Below are 26,479 nucleotides of genomic sequence, written 5' to 3'. Positions count from 1 at the left end.
GTGCACAACCCGCGCAATCGCCGCGGCCCCGCCGGCTCCCGGCGCGCCCTCAGCGCAGGCCCGGCCAACGCGAGAGGAGCTTCCCGGGACTCCTGGGACACGCGGGACCACGCCACTCACTCCGCAGGCGGGGAACTACAAGTCCCAAAAAGCTTTGCGCGCAGAGCCGGCGGCTGCCTGAGCCAGTGGGGCGCCGGGCTTGCTGGGGCTCGTAGTGTGGCCGGGGGGATGTCCGGCCCCGCCTCCGCCTGGCCGCGATTGGCCGCGCCCGGCTCCGTCCCCCGCGCGCCGCGGTTGCCCGGCTCGGCACGGCGCTCGCCGCAATCACAGCGGCCGCGGCGGCGTCTCCTCTGCATGAGCTGGTGAGGGCGGCGGGGCTGCGCTGGCCGGGGGCTCCGGCCGGGGGGGAGGACGCGGGGTTCGCCTGAGCGAAGGGAGCTGTGAGCACGGGACGGCCCGCTCCGCTCCGCTGCCCGGCCACAGAGGCAGAGGCGGGGGAGCGGCCCCGCCGCCTCCCCGGGGAGCGGCCGAGGGTGCCGGTGTCCTTCCCGGGCTCCGAGCGCTGCCGAGCCCCCGCCGCTTCGCCCGGCGTCCCGTCCGGCCCTGGGCTGGCACGCCTGGCCTGGGAACTGTGTTTGATCCCTCCGTGCTGCAAGAGAGACTGGCTCAGAGCGGCTCCTTCCGAGGGGCACTGCCCAGGGCTGGCACGGGAGGGACATGGGGCAGTGGGGGAGGAAGCAGTGGCAGCAGCTTAGATTAAATCACCAGTAATACATTTTTATTGGGAGAAAAGGATGGAGTAACTGTTTACGGGATTTCTGTGGAGAGCTGGGGATGCCTGAAAGGCGCTGCGCTGTGGCTGGTTGTTTATAGCTGGTAGACAGCCTAGGTAGGTAGCATGAGGCTCTGCTTGGAGGTACTAGCACCACTAGTTCCTAGTTAGGATGGAACAACACTGCGTTGGATGTCTGTATTTGCGAGTTAACATAAATATTGTAGCCAAGACCTGAAATGCTAAGATAAACGATAGTGAAAGACGTGGATTGCAGGAATCTTGTGTAATATCACACTGGAATTTCTGCATAATAACTTCTGTAGAATTTCATTCTCTCCGTGCTCCTAACATTTCCATGCTTGCTGAGCAGACTTTCTTACCCTTACCTGACTTACTCTTTTACCCTTATACCCCCTATGCCAACTCAAGCAATTTAACAAAATTATTACTCATGTAGCATTGTGGTATCTTTTTTTTTTCTTACTATCAGAATGTGATGGCAGAGGCTTTGTACATCTGCAGACAGATAAGAAAGTAAATGGCAGAAGCAGTTTTATCGAAGCCTTAAGGTCTGCCAGATTTGAATCTGGATTTTTTGAAACATGTAAAGAAAAAAATCCCCTGAACTAGGTGTATTAGCTTATCACCATTTTAGGAATGATTTTGGGGTTTTTTTACCCTCAGGTAAATTGTGCCATCGCTACTGCTGAGAAAAGTAAACCTGCAAACAGGAGAATGAACTTTATTTGTAATGACTTTTAAATACATTTATTTAACATCAAGAATCATTCTGAGTTAACTAAAAAATCATGGGTTTTTACAGTAAAAGTGGCTTATACATCTTCAGTAGCTAAACAGAAATATTTTACTAAAAGTTTTAATCATACTAAGCCCGTTCCTAGAATGGTTACTAGCAGACTTTGTAAGGATATATTTTGCAACAGGGATGATAATCTCCTTCAAAGTGTAACATGCTAGAATTTATAGCGATGGAGGTTTTTTCCCTTTCTACAACACAAGTGCAGAAAGAAAATCAGATTGTTTGTGCAGGGGCCTAATCACAGGTTTAGGTGCTTCTGTTTTTGTAGCAGCCAGCACAGCATGTGGGTGGAACATTGCTGACAGAACTGTGGACATCAGTTTCCTGTGAGGAAGACTTTCACAAATTTTGTGGAAATCAGCATCTAAGTGGCAGGCAATATGCAAGCACCCTGTGGAAAAAGGAACTGTGGCTTGATTTGGGAATCTCAAAGGCTAGTAGTTACGAGAAGTGAGCTGTTAAGAAAGACTTTGCAGAAGAGCTTTAGTGGTCATCTGACCAGCTTAAGGCTGTTATTTTTCAGCAGGGTTACTGTTAGTGTAATTCTCATGCAAGTAAAATAGAGATATGGTTTCTGTTTATACAGCTCTTGGAGACTGTGCCTAAGGTGTTTCAAGTGCAACCCACTGAAGTGTCAATATTGCTTTAAAAGCTAGTGGAAAATGCTTTGATCAACTCAAAGCCCTTTCTTTAGAGTGCTATCCTGTTCTAAGAGTATTGATCTCAAAGGACTGTTTCCCAAAGGAAAGTTGTGAACTCAGGGAACAGGTAGTTGGCTGGAAAAATTGTTCCAGCAGCTGCCAGCCATTTCCAGATGTGGGCTTTCCTAAGCATCCCTGTCTTACCAAGTCAGAGATGTTTGCTAGCTGTCTAGTGGGAAGTGGTCAAAGCACCTCTGTCAGGGCAGACTGGTTTTATGAGTGAATTGTTCTGCAGAGCCACCCAATTCTGGATGTGCTTCTTCCACAGATTGTGCAAAGTGTGCAGCAGCCTTACCTGGGTGTGTACGTGGTGGTGTGATGCTGAGCCCACTGTACTGGTAGGCCTTTATCCTGGCATGGGCTCCAGGCAGAGTTAATTAACTCTTCTGGCAGAAAGACTAGGCAGAGCTGGTCAAATCTTATGTTATTTTCTGTATCAACCAAAGCTCTAAGATTGTCTTGTAGTGAGTTTTTAGTTTTTTCCACACAGTCTTCATCTGCATGTGATGTAGGATTGATTGCATGTGATGGATCTGCAGAGAAAGGCTCTTTCTGTACCTGTGGTAAACTGGTCAGCTGAGCTGCTCTCTCTTAGTATGACTTGAAGACAAAGCATGTGATGGGGAGCTTTCTCTTCTCAACTCTAGGTCAGGAACTCATACAACACAACCCTGAACACAGCCTTTTAAATTGCCCACTTGCATTCAGAGGCCTTCTTTAAAACAAGTAGAAATATGTGTGTGTGAGAGTATATTTCTTTGTTTGATCATCATTTGTTTGGCTTGGTTTGGATTTTTTTTAAGCAGTAGTTAGAAACAAACTATGAAGACCCATTCCCACGGCACGTGTTTAAGCCTATTTTAAATGCCGCTTAGAGAAATTCAGCATTTAAAGTTACAGTGTACTAGTCCATTATGGTATGTCTGGGGTTTTTTTTATTTCCTCCCTTCTTTCTGGTGTTAATTTGATTTAATTATAGTATAGGAAAAGACAGATAAGAGAGATTATATGTCATTAATTTGTGCCAAAGAAGAGGTTCTTTTCTATTCTAAATTATCCATGACAAAATATGTATGATCTGCTAGTACAGTGCAATGTTTCTTGGTATTTATATTTTTTCCCTGGGTGTTCTGCATCAGTCACAACTTTTGTCTCAGCAGAGAAATGTGAAGACCTAGATGCCCTTGTACTATCTGGAAGACTTGAATCACTCATGGAGGCACTGCCTGAGGTAGCTGAGTCTCTGTTGTGATGTGTTGCAGGGATTTTCTGTGCTGGGGCTGTGGCAGGCAGGGTGCAGTGCTGCTGTGGGGTACACCTGTGGTACAGAAGTCCCTGTTCCTGCTCTGGCCCAGGGATTTTCTGTGCTGGGGCTGTTAGCAGGCAGGTGTGGGGTACCCCTGAGGTACCTGTGTGTGGCACAGCAGCGCCTGCCCACAGGTTCTGGCTGAGGTCCTGAGAACTGAGGCTCCTTGTGAGTGTAGTCAGGAGTGTGAACTCACCAGGAAAGACAATCCCATCTGACTGTTTCCATTTGGCTGGTATATCAGTAACTGATAGTGGCAGGGACCGTTTCCATGTGATGGATGTGTGTGCCAGGACCTCCTTTGAGCCATCATGTTACATGGCCTGGTGAGCAGCTGGCACCCATGCAGTTTCTGTTGATATGCCCTGGATTCTGATGAATGCTATCTCAAAGAGCTAAGCATCATGTGAAAGGATCTCCAGCACTTATCTGGACCATTAACTTTTTTTTTTTTTTTAATGTAAACATAATTAATGTTATAGTTGGTGAAATGTTATCAGGCTGACACTGAGCTCTGAGAGATCTGTGTGCAGGAAATTCAGCTCAATATTCCAGTAAGTCAAACTCAGCTAAGATTCATAAGCAGATTGTTCAAACAATGCTGATTTTCTTTTCTTGCCTAATATTTCAGGAGTTAGATATACTGAATTGAATACTGGAAATGAATAGGCTCATTGGCCTGTGGCCTATAGTGGCACTTTACAAAAATTCTGTACAGGTTGGTTTGAATCTTAGCCAGGCTGTAGGCAACAGAATAGGCAGGTTTTATGGGTGCTGTAAACACAGTGCATCTTCAACACAGTATGCTATTTGTCTTATCATCTGAAGAAGTGACAAGGTAGATCAGGCAGAGTTGCCATACAAAGCCAAATGCTTTGGCAACAATGACAAAACTTTACAATTCCAGCTCAACATGGGAGAGTATAACCATCTAATAAAAAATCTGCTTATTCCTTCATATCTGCTTGTGTGCTGAAGAAGCTAATAAGTCAACAAACCTAAATTGTTAAGTTACTGTGTATTATTCTTGCTCCAAGTGTTACAGGCAGTGACAGGAGTGGCTTCTTCCTGAAAGATAAGTTTTTGGAAGAAGCAGTTTCATAACAGTTAATCTGTTTAGACCATCAAGACTTTCTTACTTTCTGCTAGCTCCACTAAAAAGGATTAAAATCCCCATCTTTTAAATATGTATATATAGTATAATATATGCATATATATATTTTTCATACTACTGCCTGCAAGATAATCTTAGTGACCAGTGAACCCATGCTGTGTGTTGGGTTAGTAGTCTTCTCTGAACACAACTGCTCTGGAGAGGATCTGGCTGCTTCTCTATTTCAGCTTCATTTGAGTGGCTGCAGAGGAGTGGTTTTGACTGGGGTACTGAGGCTGATTTAGATATTGTTTACTTGGTTTAGTGGTAGTTTTGATATTTTGCCTTGTGACTGTGTTGAATGGCTTGGGGGTTTCCAGCTTTTATTCCAGAAAAAGTCATGTTAAAATAGACTACTCTGCCTCTTACTACAACACCTCTTCCATACCTAGCAGCAATCATTTACTTCCAGGATCTTGTATTTGTGAGTAGGCAGGTATAAAATCCCATCTCCCAGTGCATGAGGAAATGTGTAATCGTTATGCATGTGCCAGGAGCATGCAGTTCTTCAGGGCAGTTTGCTTTTAGAGTTTCACATCAGATGCAGGAGACCTGAGACTGTGACCAGTAAATGGAACCTGCCTGCCCCCTGAACCCCAATTCAAAAAGCAGACCTTAAACCTGTGATTTGATGTGGCCAGATAGTTTGCTTGTAGAGTAAATGCTTTACCAGACAATCAGGGTGCTCAGGACATTCACTAGCAAGGACCCTACTTCTAGTCCTCTCAAGAAAGTAGAAAGAGCCATTTCTGCATGGGCTCAAACCTCCCCTGTGCTCTGCTTTTCTAAATTTGTCGTTCACAGGCTCACATGTATTTTTCTCACCGTGCACCAAGTGCAAACACTTAACCATTGAGGAAAGGGGGCAAAAATGCTGCTCTTTCATGTGGTACTGGTTCACATTTGCTCTCCACTAGCATAAAAGGTTGCACAAATAGCGTGAGGCTCTCACAGCCTGCACTTTCCCCAGCCCCAGCAGTTAGGGCTGCATCTTGTGCAGAACAGTGGCATGGCCTCTTTCCATCCTCTTTGGTATTGTGGGCACAGAGAGCTTTTGTGACACTCTGACCTTCCAACTCCCCACCACTTTTCCATGTCTGCAGTGTCCTACATCACCTGGGCTTTGACTCAGTAATAATGGGCTGATTGCCAGTGAGTGGAAACCAGGGAATTACATAAGCAGAGACCAAGAGAATAGTTTTAATCTGAAAGAGTTTTATCTGTGAAGTAATTGATAGTGAGGCTTGCTTTGTATTTGAGACTTATTCATTGCCAGCTAGTATAGAGTGAAACAACTGGAGGGAGCTGAACAACTTGGTTGTCCTATTCAGAATTGCTTTCAGTCAGATTTGAAAGCTGACAAAAAGCTATTGTAACTAGTAGCAGCTTGGTGCTAAAGGAAGATATGACCAAAATTGTACTCTGGGTTAAATGGTCTGTAAAACAAACAGAAAAACCCCACAAGCAGGAAAAGCTTATAGTTGGGATATTGCTGATGTTTGTTTTGCATTTTTTCATTGGCTGATGTCCTCTCATTTACTTGTCTCAAAATTCTTCATTAGGAGAATTTTCTCCCATTTGTGGAGTAAATAAAGAAGAGAGATGACACTGAAAGCAGTTTTGCTGCTGGGCTGTGCTCTGGGCATCAGCACATTCCCCATGGAAGAGCCTGAAGATGGAGGCAAGCACTGGGTGGTGATTGTTGCAGGTTCCAATGGCTGGTACAACTATCGTCACCAGGTAAGGACCACTGCTCCACATGCTGATGCTGTCCATGCTCCAGAAAGTGCCAGCTCCCAGACTTGCAGGAAGGTGGTAGCTGCCTATCATCTAGACTAGTTTAGACCTTCTGCCATTTGAGCAAGTGCTTCTACTTCTAGACTCCCAGGTGTGTGAGGTTTTCAAAGCAAACAGCAGCAAGGTTTGCTCAGAACCTGCTCTTAGTTATTTTTGTTACCACCCCAAGAATTCCCTTCCACTACTCCTTTTTACTATATGGTTTTGGTTTTTTTTTTTTGCATACAACTTTTTTCAGCCTCTAACCTCTTGAAAAAGCTGTCATTACCAGAGGAGAAGTATTCTTCCTCTAATCTCACTTCTGCATCCTGGGAGATGAGTGCCTTTTAGGGTAAATACTCTATTACTAACTAGGCTAGAGGATCTAACCCCAACTTGCAGTTGTAGAGAAGATACCTAGAGGTAAACCTCATTTTGAGACACATGTGTTCCTTTCCATTTCTTTCCTCTTTTCATTATGCTCTGAAAAGCTTCCTTTTTTTTCTAGTTAAAAAAATCTCTGAAGGCTGCAAATGCATTATTATGTTTTGAGGAGTGGAGGACATATTGAAGGGGGTTCTTTTTAACCCGAACCAGTTTGCTGGCTGTGTTCAACAGCATGGTCTCAGAATTATGTTGGCACAACAAAGATAGGGTGCAGGGAACAAAGTGAGTGGCAGAAACAGGAAGAAAGGGAACAAGAACTCCTGAGTAACGCTGCTGGGAAAGCCAGTGTGTTGTGAAACTCTGGGCTGAGTGTGGGTGTCACTATGGACAGGATTAAATCCAAGTGACTTAATTCTGATTAAGTTCAAGATTTATAATCAGCAGTCAGGAAACTTCTGCAGCACTTTCCCCTTGGGGAATGCTGGACAATCCCTTAAACAGATTAATCTGTGCAAATGCTATCTTTCCTCTAAATTTGCAGCTTGGCTTTCCTGGAGAACAGGATAATTTAATTCTGATTTATGTGTACATTTATATATTTCTAAATGCTAGAAGAATAGTTTATTATAGTATTGTTGGTTAAATACTAGTGTACAAAATCAGCATTTTTAAAACTGAGTTTTATGAAATGTACTGGTTGAATTGCTGAATGCTGGAACTTTTAAAGTATTTATTATTTTTAATGTAACTGCCTGTAAAATATAGAGAGGCTTCATCCTCTTGTTTGATTGAGGAACAGATGAGCCTTCTGTGTGTTAGGCACCTTGGGTTTTGTGTATGTTTCTTCTTCTTCTAGGCTCACAATCAGCTTGTAACTTCCAGCACAGTGATGAGCTTAAAACTAAATTAATCAGACTGACAATCTTGTTGCATCTGAAGAACAACCTGTCACTGGCAAGTGCTAGCTAAACACTTTGACAAACAGGTTTCAGGGACTTTGCTGGCTCCTTACACTGTAGATATCACCTGATAATTATAGTTGGAATATTACAGCCTTAATATAAACTATTCCTATTTAAAATTAAATCTTGAAGAAGAATTTTAAAGTTGAAATTGGGAAATGATGATGAAAATACTACTGCTGTACTTGATTACTGCCTGTCTTGGAGTGTCTAAATGTAATTACTGAGTTGTGCTCTTTTTGTTGCTATTGCTGTATAACCAGTCTAGCTGGCTTCCTTCCATTCTAGGAGGAGTTACTACCACAACATTAATTCTTTAAATAAAATTACAATTTTGAAGCTGTGGCTCATGAGAATTCCTTTTCTCAGTTGCCTGGGCACAGTTTTTAGTCTCTCTGTCAATGAGCCTGCAGTGGCAAGTGCATCTGCCAGGTAAAATAGGGTTATGCAGAACACAAGATCCACACTTACATATTTCTGTCCAACAGTGAGTGAATCTCTTTAACATGCTAGTTTCACAGAAGCCTATTAACTTTTGAGTGTGATCATGCTTTGCAGATATTTACTAAGTAATTCCTTTTCAATGTTAGAAAAATGAGAACGGGATTTCTTTAAATACCTAATTTTGAAGATAATGTCAGCTAACAATGCACAATATCTGCCACGTTGGATTGTTCTGAATTTAAATACTATTTAAACTGTATTTTAAACTGCCACTTGCTTCAGGTATTAACATTTGGAAAGAAGAAAATCAGAACACCAATAATAATCCTATTAAGGTTACAAAAGCAGCATTGTAAAAGAGTCCTTCAGAATGAGGCTGGGTTCTTACTTGCCTGCCCTGAGCAACATACTGTGCATCTTAACTTGTTATGAAAAAGCTCAATTCCCACAGGATGCAGCACAGCAGCAGGTTCTGCCTAGTGCTAATGCTGTTCTGCCTGGTGGCCTTTTTTGGTCAGTCTTAAGGGCCTGGTGGGTGTGAGCACACATGGTAGCAGTGACATGTGGTGAGACAGAGCCAGCAGTTAGTCATGGGAAATCCTCTCATGTGTGACATGAAGTGTCATCCAGACAAGGGTGCCTTGGGTATTAAAAAATTGGGGAAATTTGTTCCCAGGAAAACAAGCAGAATGGTAGACTTTTAGGAGAGTCATTCAGAGGAGGAAAGATGCTACAGAAATCTGAGGAGTTCTAACAGATTTGTGAAAATATTATGCAGACTGCTTACCACCTCTTGGTGTGTTAGGGTTCCCTACCTTCTAGAGGTAGAAGCAAAAACATTTAAAGTAATTAAATTATTTGCCAAAGTCACTTATAGTGGAATAGGACTTGGTCTTTCACTTCTGTGCTTCAGAACACATAGTGAACACACATAGGAACACGTGGAATTGTTCAGTAGAATCATACCTGTGCTATAATTTTTTTACTTTCCAAAGGAGAAACTGCAGAGGAAAATATATTGTAGTCTAATTCAGTTCACTCCTGCCATCACCCTTCTTCCCAGAACTTCTCTGACCTAGCCTGAGTACAAGTGGATTTGTAGATGTGTTCCTGTAAGTAGTTATTCCATGTAGCTTTTTTTTATTACCAGACTTGTTGCTATTCCCTTCATGCAACTAAGCACTCATAATGTCCCTTTGTAATTTGAGAATTGAGCAGACACATCTCTGGGTTTCAGTTCCTCAGTTCAGCTGTCCAGGGTACACTTAATACATGATGTTGCATGTTTGTATTACCTTTTTATTTTGTGAGCTCCAGTTGCTTTGCATGCTGCCTGCTTCAACGTTGTCAAATGTACTGTATTGTAATTATCTGGTGGTAATGTGCTCATCTGACTGAGCAACTACAAAAGCAGAAGAAATAGATTACATATTCAAAAATACCTCATTTCATATGTGGCATGCTGTACAGACCCCAGGAATATTAAGTTTGTAAAGACTTTGCAGACCCAGGAAACACTGAGTTTGCACCTGTAACCTCAAGGAATCTGAAACTTTGCTTAAGACTGGTTATTTAGATGTCAGTGGTCAGGATCCACTGTCAGTACAAACCAAGGATAGAAAAGGAGAAAAACCACCATTTGTGCTTAATATGAGCAAGATTCACACTTTGCAGGCAGTTGCTTCCACTGGCTGAAACTGGGACTTCTTCCTAATCAGGATGACCTAAACTTGGCTTACACCTTCATCTCATCCAGTTCCTAAAACAAAATTGAAGTGTTTTGTGTAGTATAGAGCCCAGTGTGATAGGCTTACTGTCATTGCAGGGCTGGCTTGTACATTGCTTTGTGCTTGTGGCTTCTCAGTTCTTTGGTATTTTTATCCTTATTTCAGTGGTTTTGATTAGAGTTGCTTGGGCTATGGAAGGGCTATCAGTGTGCTCCTCTCTGCTCCTCAGCAGTTACTCTGGCTTCTCTGCAGCAGCTTTCTATTATGAGACTGGCTGCTGTTCAGGAGTATACTCCCCATCTTCCTAGGGAAAGTGGCTCAGTTCTCTGCTGCACAAAGAGCTGGATAAAATACCTCTGGAAAGCTTAGTGACATATGTGAGCAAATACAGTACTAAATGCTTCTGACAGATTTGGAGAATGACTCAACAAGCTAGTTCTCATTAGAAGAAATAGTCTGGCTTTTCTGTGTGATGAACATACCAGCTAACTCAAATCTAAAGCTGGCTTCACATCAGATCAGAAGACCCATGCTTCCTGGATGCTCAAACCCACATAGTTTGTGGAAAAAGCCTGATGTGGAACAAGAGTCTTACTAAAGATGGAATGCATCCTCAAGAGTAATGCCAGACTGAAAAAGTCTGGCAAAATTACAATTAAAACTAAAAAAATATGAATTTGTATACATGAGTCTGTTTTCAGTTGTTATTTTTAGTCTTACACTCACAGAGCTTTGTGGGTCAGAGACTGTATTTATTCAGTGTCCTAGACACTGCCAGCCAGAGCAGTATCTTATTCCAGGACAGTCTTAAATTTTCCTCTCTTGTAGGTAACAGACACTAAGGCTGCCTTGGCCTTCAATTAACATTTCCTCACTGTGCTTAATAAATTTAAACCAAACTCTTAGGAAACCTTTGCTAAATTCTTGATAGAGTTATATCTTTGGGCAGACTCACTGATGTGTGTTTAAGCAAAGGAGTAAGACATGGCTGGCATTTCAGGCATATTCTTCTACTTTGTTTGTATATTGGAGTTCATTCTTGTTTAGGCTGTGACATTTCAGCCCAAACAAGAATGAATTCTTTAGTGGGAATTGTGCTGCTTTAAGGTAAAGCTGCCAGTTCCTTTCAGCCATGAACCTAGCAGTCATAAGACAAGAAGTAACCAATTTCACACAAGTCCAAGCTTTTCCCTTTAGGAACTATTTATGCAAGCTTGTGTCATAAACAACTTGATTTTTCCAAAAATCCCCCCAGGCAATTTGCTTAAAAGCTGTGTCATTCAAATATGTGAACAGCTGTGTGGCAGAGGAAAATTGGGGTGCCAGGAAAACAGGGTAGTTCACTCTCTGATCCCCATGCTTTCCAGATCTAGGAGTTAATTATTTAAGCAGCTCTTCCATCACAATTTGCTGATGTAGCGAAGGGTTTAGACTAACCAGGGGGTGAAAGGTCTAAACCATGCCCTTAACAGTGTCCATTTTGGAGCTACACATAAGGTCAGTGTGCAGCAGGAGCTGTGTAGCTGCACCTTCTCCTGTGCTGTGTGGGGCAGCTGCAGCTTTTCCTGTGCTGATCTGGGGCAGCCCCTCAAATCACAGTCACAGAAACATGATTTAGTGACAATTTATCCAGTAAATATTCATAGCACACATTTCATATGTTAAACCATCAAGAATAATACCAATAAGAGATCTGAAACCAGTGAACAGCTGTTTCTTCTAGAGTGGTTTACAGGTGCAGATATGCCAGAAATATTTCATAGAGAAGCAGGGTCAAATAGCAGTATTTGAGAGCAGTTAGACATCAACAGGAAATACTCTGCATACACCTCCCTGCTCTGGCTGCAAATGTTTTTACTCTGGTTTTGTAGAGATTTATGGGGTTTTTATGTGTACACAGGGACCAATCATGAGCAATATCAAAGGTGGGTAATTAGGTCAGCTAATTCTATGCAATAAACCCTAACTGTTTACTCATAACTGTCCTACTTTAGTCAGTGGATTTTTAGTAGGAATGCATGGTTTTGCTGCTCTAGGCTTTGCTGGTGATATCATTATGCTACCAGCAGTTCCCTTAGCAAAAGCCTTACAAGGCTGGGACAACCCCCAAACAGGCATAACTTGAGATGAAGTGAATTGACTACATTGATCTGTGTTCCTTTAAAGTAGGGATTTTGGTAATGACTGCTGTTTGCTAAGGCAGGACATACTGAGCAAACAGTGAATGAACCAGAAGGAAGGAGAGGAAACTAAAACAACCTGATGCATTTACAAAGTTTAACTTCTTTTGGGTACTTGGGATCAGTTGAAACACCTCTGAAGTCCCTGCTGGCCAGCCACATGTCTGTGGGAGCAGACACTTGCTGATTGAATATGGTGATACTCTATCACTGCCTGCCTGAGCATTTCCCTATTGCCAGCCTGTGAAGGTTCCTGTCAGCATCACAGAGGTGTGTGAGTGAGAAGGGATCTATGATCTACTCATCAATCAGTGTAGAGAAGCCCTGATTAGTTTTCTTCTGCTTCTGCTTGGGTTGCTTGTGAAAATCAAATATCTTCTCAGTCATACCTGTGCTCTTCTGTTTCATATTATATGCAATACCTTCCTAACTCTGTTTAACCTCAATGTTTTGACTTGTTGAGGCAGCAGCTGGTATGATGACATACAAGGAAATGGAAAACTAACTGGGAGATTGTCTGGGACAGGTGGAAGAGAACCTAGACTGCTGACCTGTAAAGTAGGAAATGGAACTGCTTTAGTAAGAACAGTTCAACATTTGGGGTTAAATCTCTCATAAAGAGATTTTATTGTTGGAGAGTTCATTAGCATTGAATGTGCCTCACCCTTCACAGAATCTTGCACAACTATCTTTTCATTTTTATCTGCACTTAGAAGACCAAGGATTTTAAAGTTAGCGTATTTTACAGTGTCCTTTTGGTCAAACTAAGGAAAATCACTAGTACTCCTAAGTAATCTAAACAGACACTGGTCTACTTAAACTACATCAATTTGGTTTCCAAATTAGCAAATTAGATTAGTTCAACACAAGTAAGCTTTAAAGCCTGCTTCCTGCCTGCATTTGGAGTGTGCATTTGTTAGATGAGATCTCTTCCATTAATCCTGCACACCTTTTCCTAGCATTTGGTGGGTTCTAGTTCTCAAGTTTAGTAATGATTGTTAATGCCCCATTAGGGCACTCAGGGACTGTAAGTTTTAAAGAAGAGAATTATTTGGGCTGGGGTTACTAAAAGGTTAGCATTCTGATAGAGCTCTGCATTTACTTTACTGTATTTACTGCATTTACTGTAATACCACTCTAATGAGTGTTGTTATTTCTGTGTCACGGGAAGATGGTTCTGTAAAGAAAATATGCTTATTCATATCCTGTACAAATCAGCAAAAGAGCCTGAATTTTGCAATTCTGTTTTCCACTGAAATATGATGTGCCCTGAGTTAGTCCCTCTGCAGAGTAAGAAATACAAAATTAAAAAGAAATATTCCTTAAACCAAATTCTCATCTCATAGTAGAGCAAGATTTAATAAAATCTTTGCATAGATGAGATTGGTAAACAATACTTGCTGAAGTCAAGGACAGCCTCTAATCCTTAGTTGTGCAGGCTTGGTGCAGAACTAAGGGATATTGGTGGAAATCCAACTCTTTTTGTCTGCTTGGCACACTTTGGATTTCTCTGTCACTGCAAAAGGTTTTTATTTTGATTTTCTCATACAATGGAGAATATTGTTGAGAGCTTCATGTTAAATTTGTTATCTGTACCAAGTCTGAAGTAACTTCTGGTTTCTGTTTAAATAAGAAATCAGAATAGATAATGAAGGAGAGATAATAATCATAGTCTCTACTATTAATGCAACTGTTTGTTTAGAGAAGAGCAATGAGCTCTGGTTTAACCTGTGCATTTCAGCTCTCTAACAGCCCTCAGTCTCTTATATTGGAATGAAGTTTGTTTTGGTCAACAGCCTGCTCTGAGGTCTGAAAAGCTATATTGCTTCTAGTATCAAAGGTAAAATTTCTGTTAAAACTAGTAATGAAAATTTGCTTAATTTCAGGCAGACGTGTGCCATGCGTACCAGATTGTACACCGAAATGGAATCCCAGATGAGCAGATCATTGTCATGATGTATGATGACATTGCTGATAATGAGGAGTAAGTGATGAACATGCACTGGCCACAAACTGTATGGTTACTACAAACATGCAGTAGTCACCAGTGTGCTTTGAGTTTGTAGCAGTTTTGAAAGAAAAGCCCTTAAAACCACCTCTGATATGCATAGAGATGTCAGCCATCAGCACAATAATTCTCCTTTGAAATGTGCTCATGAGCTTCCTAAGCCCTGGAACACCGCTCAGCATCAGCTGTGGCACTGAGGACTGCAGAGCTTTGTTATGAGAGTAAGGGATCTTAACTCCCAGCCATAACAGTGTGCAGCAGATAAATAACCTAAACTTGTGAACACAGGGGAGGTCTGTGTGCAATTTTCAGGGCTTTTTTGGAGGATATTATCAGATTAATTCCCAGCATTCAATGAAGATGGCTACAGGTCCCATTCTGGGTGACTGTCTAGAGCATCTCATTGCTTCCTGTATGACACAGTTAATTTATACAGCCTCTAATTCTGGAACAACTTCCCCCTAAATCAGCACAGCAGCACTGGGAGCAAAGTGTTAATGGGTGTAAAGGCAGGACTCCAAGGAGAGAAATGATAGAGACTATTCTCCTACATCTTCAGATTAGTTGACATGATCTGAGATAGAATACTTGAATGTACTCTGAGAGTAAGGACACCTGAGACAAATACATAAAACTGACTAAAGTGTAAAGCCCTTTATATTCTGAAATCACTTAATGACATATGGTGCAAGTTCCTCTACTCTCAGGTGAGCTGGCTTCTGTTGTTCTAAAGTCATTGCATGGCATGTGGATAATTATTCCTATTTTTGTTCCATTTACCTTTCAGAAATCCAACCAAAGGCATTGTCATCAATAGACCTAATGGCTCAGATGTGTATGCTGGAGTGCCCAAGGACTATACAAAGGAGGTAGGAACAAAACCCCTTTCCCTGGGGTTCAGCATTACTTAATGTCTGAATAAATTCTTTCACACTGTAGCTTACACTCCAAAATGCACATAATATAAAGCATCAAGTTTATTCACCTACATGGTTTGACATGAAGTTTGGTGTTCATAATATGAATATAGACAATAGATTCTTTGAAGTGAAGCATTGGTCATCAAAGTAAACCTTTACACTGTTTCCATGCTGACAGATGAAATAAAAGGAAGGAAGGGCTTGGATTGTAAATGTTGTAACTCAATCTGAAAAACAGCTATGTAAAACTAATTGTTTCATGAAATCAGTACAGTAATCCAGTCACTCTGTGATTTCATGATTCAGCAGCCAAGTGAGTCATTAGATAAAGATGTATTGAAAAGGCTGGCCAGCTAAATTTGTCATCCATGCATAGCTTCTAACTTTAAGAAACCATCTTTCTAAATGAAGATTTTGTTGTTTTTATGATCAGATTTAACTTTAATCTTCTCAAATCCTTAGGATGTTACTCCTAAGAATTTTCTTGCCATTCTCAGAGGAGATGAGGAAGCAGTGAAGGGGGTGGGATCAGGAAAAGTATTGAAAAGGTAAGAGAAGTTTAATTTAGAAAATATTTGCATGTGTAGTTGTAAATTGACACTGATTTCAACAAAAGAATAAATTAGAGCAACTTAAGAATCCAGCAAAATTATTGATGGCAATTCCAGGTCCTTCACATTACAAATACAGTGGTTCTAGTTTCTTAAACTATGCATCACAACAAAGCAACTGCTGATATTTGACTGATTAAGGTATAAAAGATCCAGAGAGTAGTATTAACTGTATGAAAGTATTTGTTATTTAGACTGTTATCTTTTTCAAGAATGGCAGTTCTAAGATAGTGTGGCTAAACTCTGGAGACTTCTGGAAAGGATTTTCCAAGGCTTGTTTTAATGTACATGAACAATTTTATTAATCAGCAGAAGACTTGGGTCAAACTCAGGCCAGACTTTGTAGTGAATGGCGGAGGAGCAGAGAGAGCTTAACCAGCTCATCAGCTGAAGGAATTGTATGCCTAATCCCAGCCTTGGTCTTTGTAGCACGTGTACAGTTATTGAGGCTGAGTATAAATCATAATTCCATTCCTAATGAAGTGGAATTATGCTTTATAATTAATGAAAAAAAATCTTTGTGACTGAAAAAGTAATATGAGCAATTAAACTTGTAAGTGATGTATTATTTTAAATTATTTGTTAACTAGGCTACACAAATGATTCTAAGTTTTGCAATATTTTAATGTATGAAGAATAATAAATTATAGATTGGCTAAGTGGAATGTAAGATTTTTAATTAATGGTAGTTTATAATGGCTTATATAATTTAGATGATTCAAGAATGTAGTTAATACATTTCAGGGCTTAATAATCTTCTTGGAAGGATACCTGATGTCAGTTATTCATCTTGCTTCTACAGAGTTTGAAATGTGAAAGTATGATGCCACCTTACAAAGTTGTACTATATTTCTGACTATTGATTAAGAGATATATCATATATTTTTCTGTGTACAAAATGACTGTAAAACCTTTAAGAATTTAAATTCAACCATTTGGAAGGACTAGCCTTGTTAAAGAAAAACTGTGAAGTCTATCTTCATCTGACAGTTGATTTTAGAGACATAGTAATGAAAAACCACAGAAGAATCCCACCCTGGCACTGAGGAGAACAATAAAAAAAAGGAGTAGGATAGTCAAATAAGTTACTGCTCTGAATCGTTTGAACTTCATTCTTAAATGCTGAGGTTGAAAATGATATATGCAACACATATAGGCAAAACGTTAATAAATTACTGCACATTACCAGATTGTGCAATTCTAGTATCTGGAATGAGTCAAGGGGTGACTATGAAGCAATTTTTGGTTTAAAAAAATGTCCATCTGAACACACCTCACCTGTGAAAGCTTGATGTTCCTGTTCAAATAAGGGAGTAGCTATGCAGGGGGCCAAAGTCTCTTAATGTACTCAGGAAGAAAACTTGAACCCACAAAAAAAGTCTTAATTGTTTACATTCCACCTTGGTCAAATTTTTTACATTTAGGATCAAGAGCAGGAAGCCAAAAAGTAACGCCAGCCCTTCTTTATTCGTCTCTGTTTGAATTTTCAAGTGGCCTGACTTTTGCTGTTGGGTGGGACAAGAGCTCAATTATCCTTTCCCTGGGAGGCTTCCAGATGGACTTTCTGGAGTTCTCCCTAACCAGTAGGTTACTGGCCAAACAGAAGGCTGGACAATGTTCCCTTGGGCTGCTGCAGTTGTACCTGTTTGCTGTGAGGAAAGAGCAAAAGCAAGTAAAGGTTTCTGGACTCTGGTACAGAGGAACAGAGGAGGGTCTGGACACTCCTTCTGATCTTTTTACACACTTTATATTTGTCCCTGAATCCAGTTTAAAAGGAAAATTCCTTTGCAGATCTGGCTGTTAGGGCAAGACCTTTCTGTCACCCAAACATGATGTGTTTGAATCTGATTCGAGTGGAATCAGGCTGTACCACACAGCTGTGAGGGTGTCAAAGCCTGTGAGTGCTCAGTGCTCAGCTGACTGCAGAGCCACGGGTGCAGATGCCAGTGTGGCCTCATGGGTGCCTGTGTGCATGCATCAGTTCCTCATGGAGCTGCAGGCTGACACTGCTTGCTGATCTGTGTGGCTGATTATGGCCATAGTAGTCCTTACACATACCTCAGGGTCTTAACAAAGAGGTTTTTATTATTTATCCTTGTGTTAATGGTATAACCTTGGTATAACTTAGTAATAAAAGCATTCCTTTTTTTACCAGACTTCTACAAATGCCCACATTATTACCAATTCTTCTCATAGCCATTAAAAACCAATTATGTTTTCAGCATACCGTACATAACAGCCCCTGTCTCAATCAGTTTACAGTTTGGAATGTGAAATGTGATTGCCATATTCTCCATGTTTGAGGGACTATATCTTTGGTTTTGTTCCTTCTGTTGGCATCTCTTCTAATAAGGATCCAAACTAATATGCTTGGGAGAAAAAAAATTTTGCCAAGAGGAGGAGGTGCTTCAGCTCTATTATTTTCAGATATTGACATGTCTTGGCACTGAGAAGCAGATGATTGTTGTTGTATTGAAGATTAGTTTGGAGTAGTTAAAAAGACTTTGCTTCAATTTTTTCATTACAGTGGTCCCAAGGATCATGTGTTTGTTTATTTCACTGATCATGGAGCTCCAGGACTTCTGGCTTTTCCTGATGATGATGTAAGCATTTGGGAAATAACACAAACCCCTTCATTTTAGTGACATACTAAAATAATAACACATAAATGTAAAACATGAGAATATTTAGTGCACTGCTATATTGAGGGGAGAGGCCAAAAAAAAGCAATATTTTCCTGATCACTGTATTTTGATTTTTTTCCAGTTAGAATCTGTAACATCCAGTTGAAGCTTAAGTTATGTCATTCCATAGTCAGGCTGCTTCACACAGGTGTGACTTGGCTTTCTGGTGCACTATACATATCTTCTGGGACCATTGCTCATCTTTTCCAGAGTGGTAAATGCTAGAATGTTATATTTCAGAAGGGCAAAGGACTGGATAAATTTATTGGGAAAATAGTGTACATATTCACAACAATTAGTATTTACTCTTAAGTGAATTGTGTCTGTTGAACATAAGTGGTTTTAATACAAGCCTTCTTATTTTTCAGCTTCATGTGAAGGACTTGAATAAGACTATTTGGTACATGTATCATCACAAGAAATACCGGAAGGTAAACAAGCATACTTGAAATTCTGAAATTAAAAGAGCAGCTGGCATAGAAGAGAGGTGTTTTTATTTTGAGATTTGGCTCAAAGTAGGAAGAATCTGTTACATGCAGCTAAATTTGCATTAGGATTTTGCAGTTAAAAGGATTGATCTGCTCCAAATTTTCCATAAATGGTTTATTTGTTTTTGCAGTCAATGTTCATATGTAGTGTAACTGCTATTTGCTAATGCTGCATATTCTGGCTAGAAAAGTAACATATGTAACTGCTGCACTCCATAATTTATACCTGACTCTCTTCCTGTACTTTGTTTACTTCAGACTTTACTGTTTGTACAGGAAGTTTGTATATATCTCATGTTTTTCTTACAGTTCCTTATTTAGTTTAAAAGACTGTACCTCTTGTCAGAAAATTCTGTGAATTTATTTCATCACATGTGCTAATAGCAGGAAAGTTACTGTTTTGAACATTTTCCTGGTGCTTTTTATGCAGTTCTTTGTGGCAATGTCTGCTATGGCTGGCTGTGTTTAGGAACACACAGCTGGCATCAGTTCAGAGACACTACCTTCAATACTAACATGTTGCTGTGCCTGTAGAGTGACTGTGTATTTGATCTGTGCTTTGTACAATAGCCAGTAGATCCCTGTGGATTCTGTAGAGGTGAATAACAGCTTTTCATTATTATTCTTTCCCTTTTCTACAGAGTCTAATTCCTGAAAATAAAAAATCATCTTTTGTTTTGTAGCATTATGCATACCTTTTGTTTCAGGAATGGCAGTACAGGCCAACTAGCTACACCCAAAAAGCACCAAACAAGTATTCTTCATTTCCTCATGGAATTTCTTAAGGTCTCTGATTTATTTTTGTATTTTATAGATGGTGTTCTACATTGAAGCATGTGAGTCTGGATCTATGATGAATCATTTGGCTGATAATATCAATGGTGAGCAGTCAGTTAACTTACTGGACTTAAATATCACAACTTGTCCCAGACCTTGTCACAGACAAGTACTGACTGTGACAAGAACAGGTTCAAGGCATGTTTATGTAGAATTTTAGTGGGGGAGCACAAGAAAGTAATACTTTCCATTTACAGGAAGTTCCTTTTAGTAGAGTCTTACAAAAGACTGAAAAGGCTTTCGGTTTCTCGAAAATGAGAAGTTGAAAAAGTATTTCTTTTCAGGAACCAGGTGGTTGCCCTGGTTATACAGACATTTCTCAGCCTCAGCACTGCTAACAGGTGTGAAGTTCCTGCTCTCAGTTTCATTGAGTAGCAGTTGTAGGCACCACTGCCAGGTGGATTTGCTGCACGTTTGTACAACAACCTAAGATGTGGAACTCAGATTTTTCAGGGTTTCCAGGCTCTCTGCTGCAGAGCTGGAAGCTCAGCCTTGATTGGGATGAGGAATCACAACCTTTTGAAACAGCTGTTCCATATCAGGGAGAGAAGTGTTTGCTCCTGTGGTTTTGAAGATGTCATTGCAGAGGAGACCAGCCATGTGCCTGTCCATGGCATCCTGGGTGTTTGGCCCTGGGTGTGCTGCCTGACACCACCAAGATTCCTTACAAACAGCTTTTCTTTTTTACAGGTAGTTTCATGTTGATGATTGTCCCAGACAAATGCTCAGTATTTTTTATAGTTTATTCTGAGGACTCTGGTTTTACAACCAGCTGTGCCACAGAACTTAAAAAGGCAGAAAATCGACATTTTATGCATTAGAGTACAAAGTTGTCTTTGGCAGCTCTCACTGATAAGCTAAGAAGTTTAACTGGTTACTTAATAATCATTTTGAAGGGTGCTAAGAGGAGAATTTTGCTGTACAGATAAGATTCAAGATTTTTTTACTTTTGGGCTTTAGGTACATTCTGAATAGAAACAACACAACAGCTCTATAAAATCATGTGGAACACTTTCACTTCTAAAATATGGATTTTCCTTCAGTTACACAACTGTGTTATGTATTAACTTTGTCAAAAAGCCAAAATTGCTTTTGTGTTGAGACCTGTCAATATGTGTTTACAGTATTTCTGTTGTCTTAGAGGTGACTTACTGGCAACACTGTGCTCAGGACAGATGTAGGATTATTTTACTTTGTCTCAGTGTAGAGCATTATCCAACAAAGTATATTACTTAAAAGGTGGCATTATGTGGAAGTAAAGATGATTTTTAGGGGATTCACTTCAAGTTTGGAGAAAAGATCTCATCATTGTCATGAAGAAAATGAATGTATAGATAGTTGTTAGTGCACAGTGCTCTCAGGCATTTCTTGAATAGTAGATTTTTCCTTCAGGCAATTTTTAAACACCCCAGACCACATTTGGCAGCAAAGAAGAAGCACAGAGTGTGCTTAGAACAGCACTGAGGGTGACTGAACAGGATGATTAACATACTTTTTTCCTTCCTGCTATTTAGAAGTAAATGATTGAAAGGCAAAATACTTAGACAAATTTATTGTGTGCAGCTAAGTATTAAATCATGGAGGAGCAAGGGGAGATTAAAAAAAAGAAGATCAAAAAACCCCTTACTGTTTGTATTACAGTTTATGCAACAACAGCTGCTAATCCCAAGGAGTCATCTTATGCATGTTACTATGATGATGAAAGACAGACTTATCTTGGGGACTGGTACAGTGTGAATTGGATGGAAGATTCAGATATGGTAAGTTACTTAAACAAATTTTCTTAATTTCATGTATGAAAAAGATCAGTAGGATTTTTGAAGATAGCTCTTTTACAAGATTTGTGAAAATATTTGGCTGTATGTCAAAATCAACAAATTAAGTTGGTAAAAGTATTTATCTGCTACTCAGAACCATATATATAATCTTTATTTGTTTGGGCCACTGAATTTACTTCCAATACCAACTTTCAGAAATATTATTTCCTGTTGTTATTTATAAGATAGAAAATACCTAACTTCTAGTTTCAAACTGACATCGTCTTTATTTGCTAATCTGAGCCCACATCTCCAAACATGTTAAATGAATTGGGCAGTTCAGTGAGTTGTATGTCTGCTTCAGGGCTGCTTAAATATGGAACTGTGGCTAACCCACTTGTTAGAATAATGGAGAATGGTGTTAATTAAACAAACCTGGGATTTATATGCAAGTCCACTCCCTTCTTGCCTATTTCCTGGGAAATGACATTACTAAAAGCAAGATGGGAATATGCTGTCAAATCTTCTTTTCAGTTTTTACTTCAATGTTTTTCAAAGGTTGTATAGCTCTTGTCCTATGCATCCTCCTACTCACTGGCAGCTAAGACCCTTTGCAGCTTCCCTTGCATTTTTAGAATAGCCAAGTTTAACTGTTTTAGACCTCATGGAACTTTCTTCGTGCAGGAGGATCTAAGAAAAGAAACACTCCACAAGCAGTTTCAGCTGGTGAAGAAACGCACCAACACCAGCCATGTGATGCAGTATGGAAACAGAGTATGTATTTCACTGGGCTTCCTGCTCAAATGTATCTCCAAGCCTTTCTTACCCTATACTTTCATGCCTTCATCCAAACAAAAAACAGCTGTAATCTGGCAGGGTTGATTTAGTCATTTTTAGTCATGAGCTATTTCTCTTAGAAGACCTCAGCATTTAAGAGGTGATGATCCTGATGCTAAAGGAAATCAGCCTAGCATATGCATTAATCCAAGAAATCAGGGTACAAGTTGTCCTCCAAGCTCTGCCAGTGATTTGACACTTCAGTAAAGAAAGGTATTTACCACTTCCCAGCATATTATGAGTATTAGTGAAATGTTAAAAAATACAATGATCCTTCAAATGGGAAGAGCTAAGAGGTGATACAGCATTTACAATAGTCTCATTATGCAACAGATTAAATACTCATTAAAAAAACCAATGTGCTGTTATGTAACCTGGTAACCTTTTTCCTTTTTTCCCCCAGTGAGTTTTGGAAATTAAAGTTCTCTGATTTTTGGCAGCCTTTACCTCATTGTATTAAAAACCCAACATATGCATACACATAGGCACACACACCTACCACCCTGTTACTGTTACTTCCTTTATTTTCTCTAATAAAACAAGTTTAGAGATTTAGGTTTGCATGGCAGACAAAGAAAAAACTGCCTATTGAGGGTGATTGACAGTTTCCATCTGCTTACATTTTATCCTTCAGAGCATCTCCTCCATGAAGGTGATGCAGTTCCAGGGCATGGGGAAGAAAGCTATGCCCATTTCTCTGCCACCTGTGGAAAACTATGACCTGACACCTAGTCCTGATGTGCCCTTTGCAATCATGAAACGAAAGCTGATGGCTACCAATGACATTTCTGAGGCGAAGAAGATTGCTGCAGAGATGAAAGCATACCTGGAGGTAAGAAAGAAAAATAATTTTGCTCATCAGGCCAGATTAACTTCTGTCCTAAGAAATGGCAGAAGGAAAATCCCTGAAAGCCAAAAAAAATTTCTCTTCAGACTGATGGTTTATTCTTCCTTTAAAATTCAGTGATCTGTTCCACAAGGCACATTCTTAGTAATTATCTAGCCAAAAGGTAAGCAAATGCAAAAGTCAGTCTCACAACTTTAATTGACAGGAAATTCCTCATCTGCATCCATAGGGATTCTTGTGGGGGTGACTTAATCTTTGGTATTAGAGAAACTCATGTCTCAGTAGAACTGAAAGATCCCAAATCAAATAGCTCCTGCAGAATGGAAGTCAGTATTCCCTGGTAAACAGTGGAAGGACAGTAAGTAATTTTGGGCTCCAGGAATCTTGACTTTCTGTCAGTTTTCATTTGAGTGTGAAGAGACAAGTGCAACAGACTATGCTAAAAATAAATGGCAAAATTTGGTTCCCTAAAGAGCCTAAAAGTTAAAGGAGGATTAAAGAAAGAAATTTCATTCAAAGTCTTTAAATTAGATTTAGAAAAAGCATGTTTTAAGTTCTTTTTGTTTTATATACAGGTGAAAGAATTCATCCAAGAATCCATGCAGAAGATAGTCACTGTAGTAACAGGGTCAACAGAACAGACCAAGCAGATTCTGTCAGACAGACTGACCATCAGCAATTATGACTGTTATCAGTCAGCAGTGAACCACTTCAAAGCTCATTGCTTCAACTGGCATTTACCTGTGGTAAGTCACTCATTGGATATAACCTGATAAACAGCCACAAAAACTAGCCCAGGCATAGGCACACCTGCAAAAATCAGCTTTTATTAAAAAGCTACCTTGGGGCAGTCATACAGATCAGATTTGGAAGAAGGGTAAGTAATTGCTTTTGGAATCAATTTTTACTACACCTTTGGGTAAGCAAGAAGTTTACTAAAAAAACTTCTTGCTTACCCAAGATAATATGTAATTTTACTAGTTGTGCTGTTGCTTCCATCAGTTCCCTTCCCAGAAATCCCAGTGTTAAGAAAGTCATGTTGTATTTCTGCTTGAAACATCTTTGCTGACTAAACAGAAACAAACCATCACCACTATGAATTCATAATCTTGGTGCATTCAGATTTCTGTATTATGATATATTATTATTCATAATTCCTTGCAGTAGCCTTGCTGCTATTTCTATCATCTTGCTGAATTCTTGAGAACTACTTTTTAGTTTAGGAGCTTTAATACTGTTTGCTCTTCCTGGGATCCCAGTTGAGGATTCAAGTAGTGTTATTAGACTTTAGGTAAGAATAAGAAAGTCCTGATTGCAGGCAAGATAGCCTCTTTAGTGGACTTTTTGGTTTTGTTCTGTGGGATTTTAAGAACATAATGGACTAGATGGTCTTGTGTATGAGGTCAATGTTCAGCACAGCTGAATTTCCTAAGTTCAAATAAGTTAAATGGCTGAATTGCCTGAAGTTCAAAGAGCAAAGTGTGCAGAAAAAAGATCCATTTAGCCCAGTACTAGATCATCAGTTGAACACCCTGGATATTATAGCAGCTCTAAATTATTTCCATCATTTAGTTTGGACAAACGATACCTGCTTTTGATCACTGATACCTGCTTTTGATAACAATGTTTGTTTATTTCAGTATGAGTATGCACTGAGACAGCTGTATGCCTTGGTCAACCTTTGTGAAGGAGGATACCCCGTTGACAGGTAATGAGGTTCCCAGATATGCCCTGTTTAACTGTGGCTAGAAGAACAAAAGCCAATAGGCTGATAAAGCTTAATCCTAAAAGTTTCTCACTTGTTCTGCTCTTGTTATCATTTTGTCCATAAATCACTCTAAATTTAGAAATGTTTGTTTTGACAAACATCATTATTTGTTCCCTCCCACTCACAATGACCCATGTCCCCATAACCCTTTAATTTCATTACTGAGCCTCAGGGAAAATGACAGCCAGTCAGAGGATGCCACTGCACCACACAACATCAAACAATGCAGCATGACTGGTGCAAGGGCGTTGCCCTGTAACTCCTGCATCAGCTTACACTGAAGCCAGGCAGGGAACTGCTGTGTTTTCTGTGCCACCCCCTCAGCTGCTGGCTCAAAACACCACAGCACTGCTGGGTTCTGATGATGAAAGATAATATAGTGCTATGTGTGGGGTAGGAAAGCAGGGAAGTAATGATCCAGGCTGACCCCTGTGGTGGTGCAGTAGAGCCAAGGGCAGCATGGTGTTGGAATTCTGTCTTAGGAATTTGTGGTAGAGGTTGGGATCCCAGCTTATGAGTCATGCAAGAGAAGTAAAAGGGAGAGAAGAAAGCAGAAGGGTAGGGAATGTGAGGATGGACTGGTAGTTCAGAGAGTGTGTACATGCAGCTTGGGAGGTGAAGAACTGCTGCCCCCACTCCTGGTGGCAGCCCTCTGCAGTCAGTTTGGGAAATTAGTTTAAGAGCAGAGTACCTGAAAAGTTATTGATCATTATTGTTCTCTGTTGCAGAATATGCCTGGCCATGAATCGGGTGTGCCTTGGGTATTGATGGAAACAACAGTCCTGAATGTAACCCTTACTACAAGTGATAACTTTTCATAGCTGTCATAATCCAGACTTTATGTGCATGCAACCTGGAGAGTCAGACACTGTACTGGAACTGTGCTGGGAGCTGAGGCACCAGACCATGAGCAGTGCAGCACTTGGCAGTGCTCTCCCCTGCATCCCCACCTGCTGACAGCCTGCTGCTTTGAGAGAGGCATTTTGGCAGTCCACCTGGAGCTTTCAAGATGGATAATTTTTTCAAAGCAAAATGCTCTTAGGAATCTCTGGATGAACACTACAAGCCACGTCTGTGATTGCTAAATCCATCCTAAATCTAAACATTGAGTCATTAATTCTGGAGGGTTTTTTAATACTCTTGCTAGCTCTTAACTTTTTAAAAAAAGTTAATGAATGCCATTACAGTGACTAATTTGCAGATTGGTTGAAGACTGAAGAAATCAAAGCTTGTTCTTCATGTTTTAACTCCTTAACAGTTTAAAGAAATTAGTTGCATATGGGAGCTGTTTGATGTGGACAGCACAGTTAAATGTTGAACAGTAAAAATCTTTGAGTAGAAAGTACTGTTTTCCAAAAAAATTCTAAATATCTAATGCTGTAAATTTAGCACCAGTATGCTGTAATTAATTGTGTATACTCACAAACCTGTGGGAAGTCATGGAGTACAGGAATTGCCTGTGAATAAAAATAAAGTTGACAGTTTCATCCA

At 40.2% G+C, this 26,479-nt stretch overlaps 1 protein-coding gene across 4 annotated transcripts; it reads left to right on the top strand.

Annotated features, from left to right (window-relative positions):
* Positions 1-276: 276 nt before the first annotated feature.
* On the top strand, positions 277-26,479 carry LGMN (legumain). 4 transcript variants are annotated; one of them, XM_059474945.1, is made up of 14 exons: positions 277-362; positions 6,318-6,495; positions 14,118-14,215; positions 15,027-15,108; positions 15,622-15,707; positions 18,298-18,373; positions 18,823-18,885; positions 19,757-19,823; positions 21,421-21,539; positions 22,221-22,310; positions 23,008-23,205; positions 23,796-23,966; positions 24,861-24,928; positions 25,717-26,479. In XM_059474945.1, the coding sequence occupies exons 2-14, from the start codon at positions 6,358-6,360 to the stop codon at positions 25,754-25,756; spliced, it is 1,296 nt and encodes a 431-aa protein (XP_059330928.1). In that variant the 5' UTR covers positions 277-362; positions 6,318-6,357; the 3' UTR covers positions 25,757-26,479. The 4 variants fall into 4 exon arrangements, with proteins under 4 accessions (XP_059330928.1, XP_059330931.1, XP_059330930.1 ...); XM_059474947.1 differs by lacking the exon at positions 277-362 and adding an exon at positions 868-889; XM_059474946.1 differs by lacking the exon at positions 277-362 and adding an exon at positions 3,509-3,527.

Source organism: Ammospiza nelsoni, chromosome 6 (genome assembly GCF_027579445.1).
Source record: "Ammospiza nelsoni isolate bAmmNel1 chromosome 6, bAmmNel1.pri, whole genome shotgun sequence".
NCBI classification, from domain to species: Eukaryota; Metazoa; Chordata; class Aves; order Passeriformes; family Passerellidae; genus Ammospiza; species Ammospiza nelsoni.
Note: the sequence above shows the minus strand (reverse complement) of the source record. Positions and strands in the feature narration are given on the sequence as shown.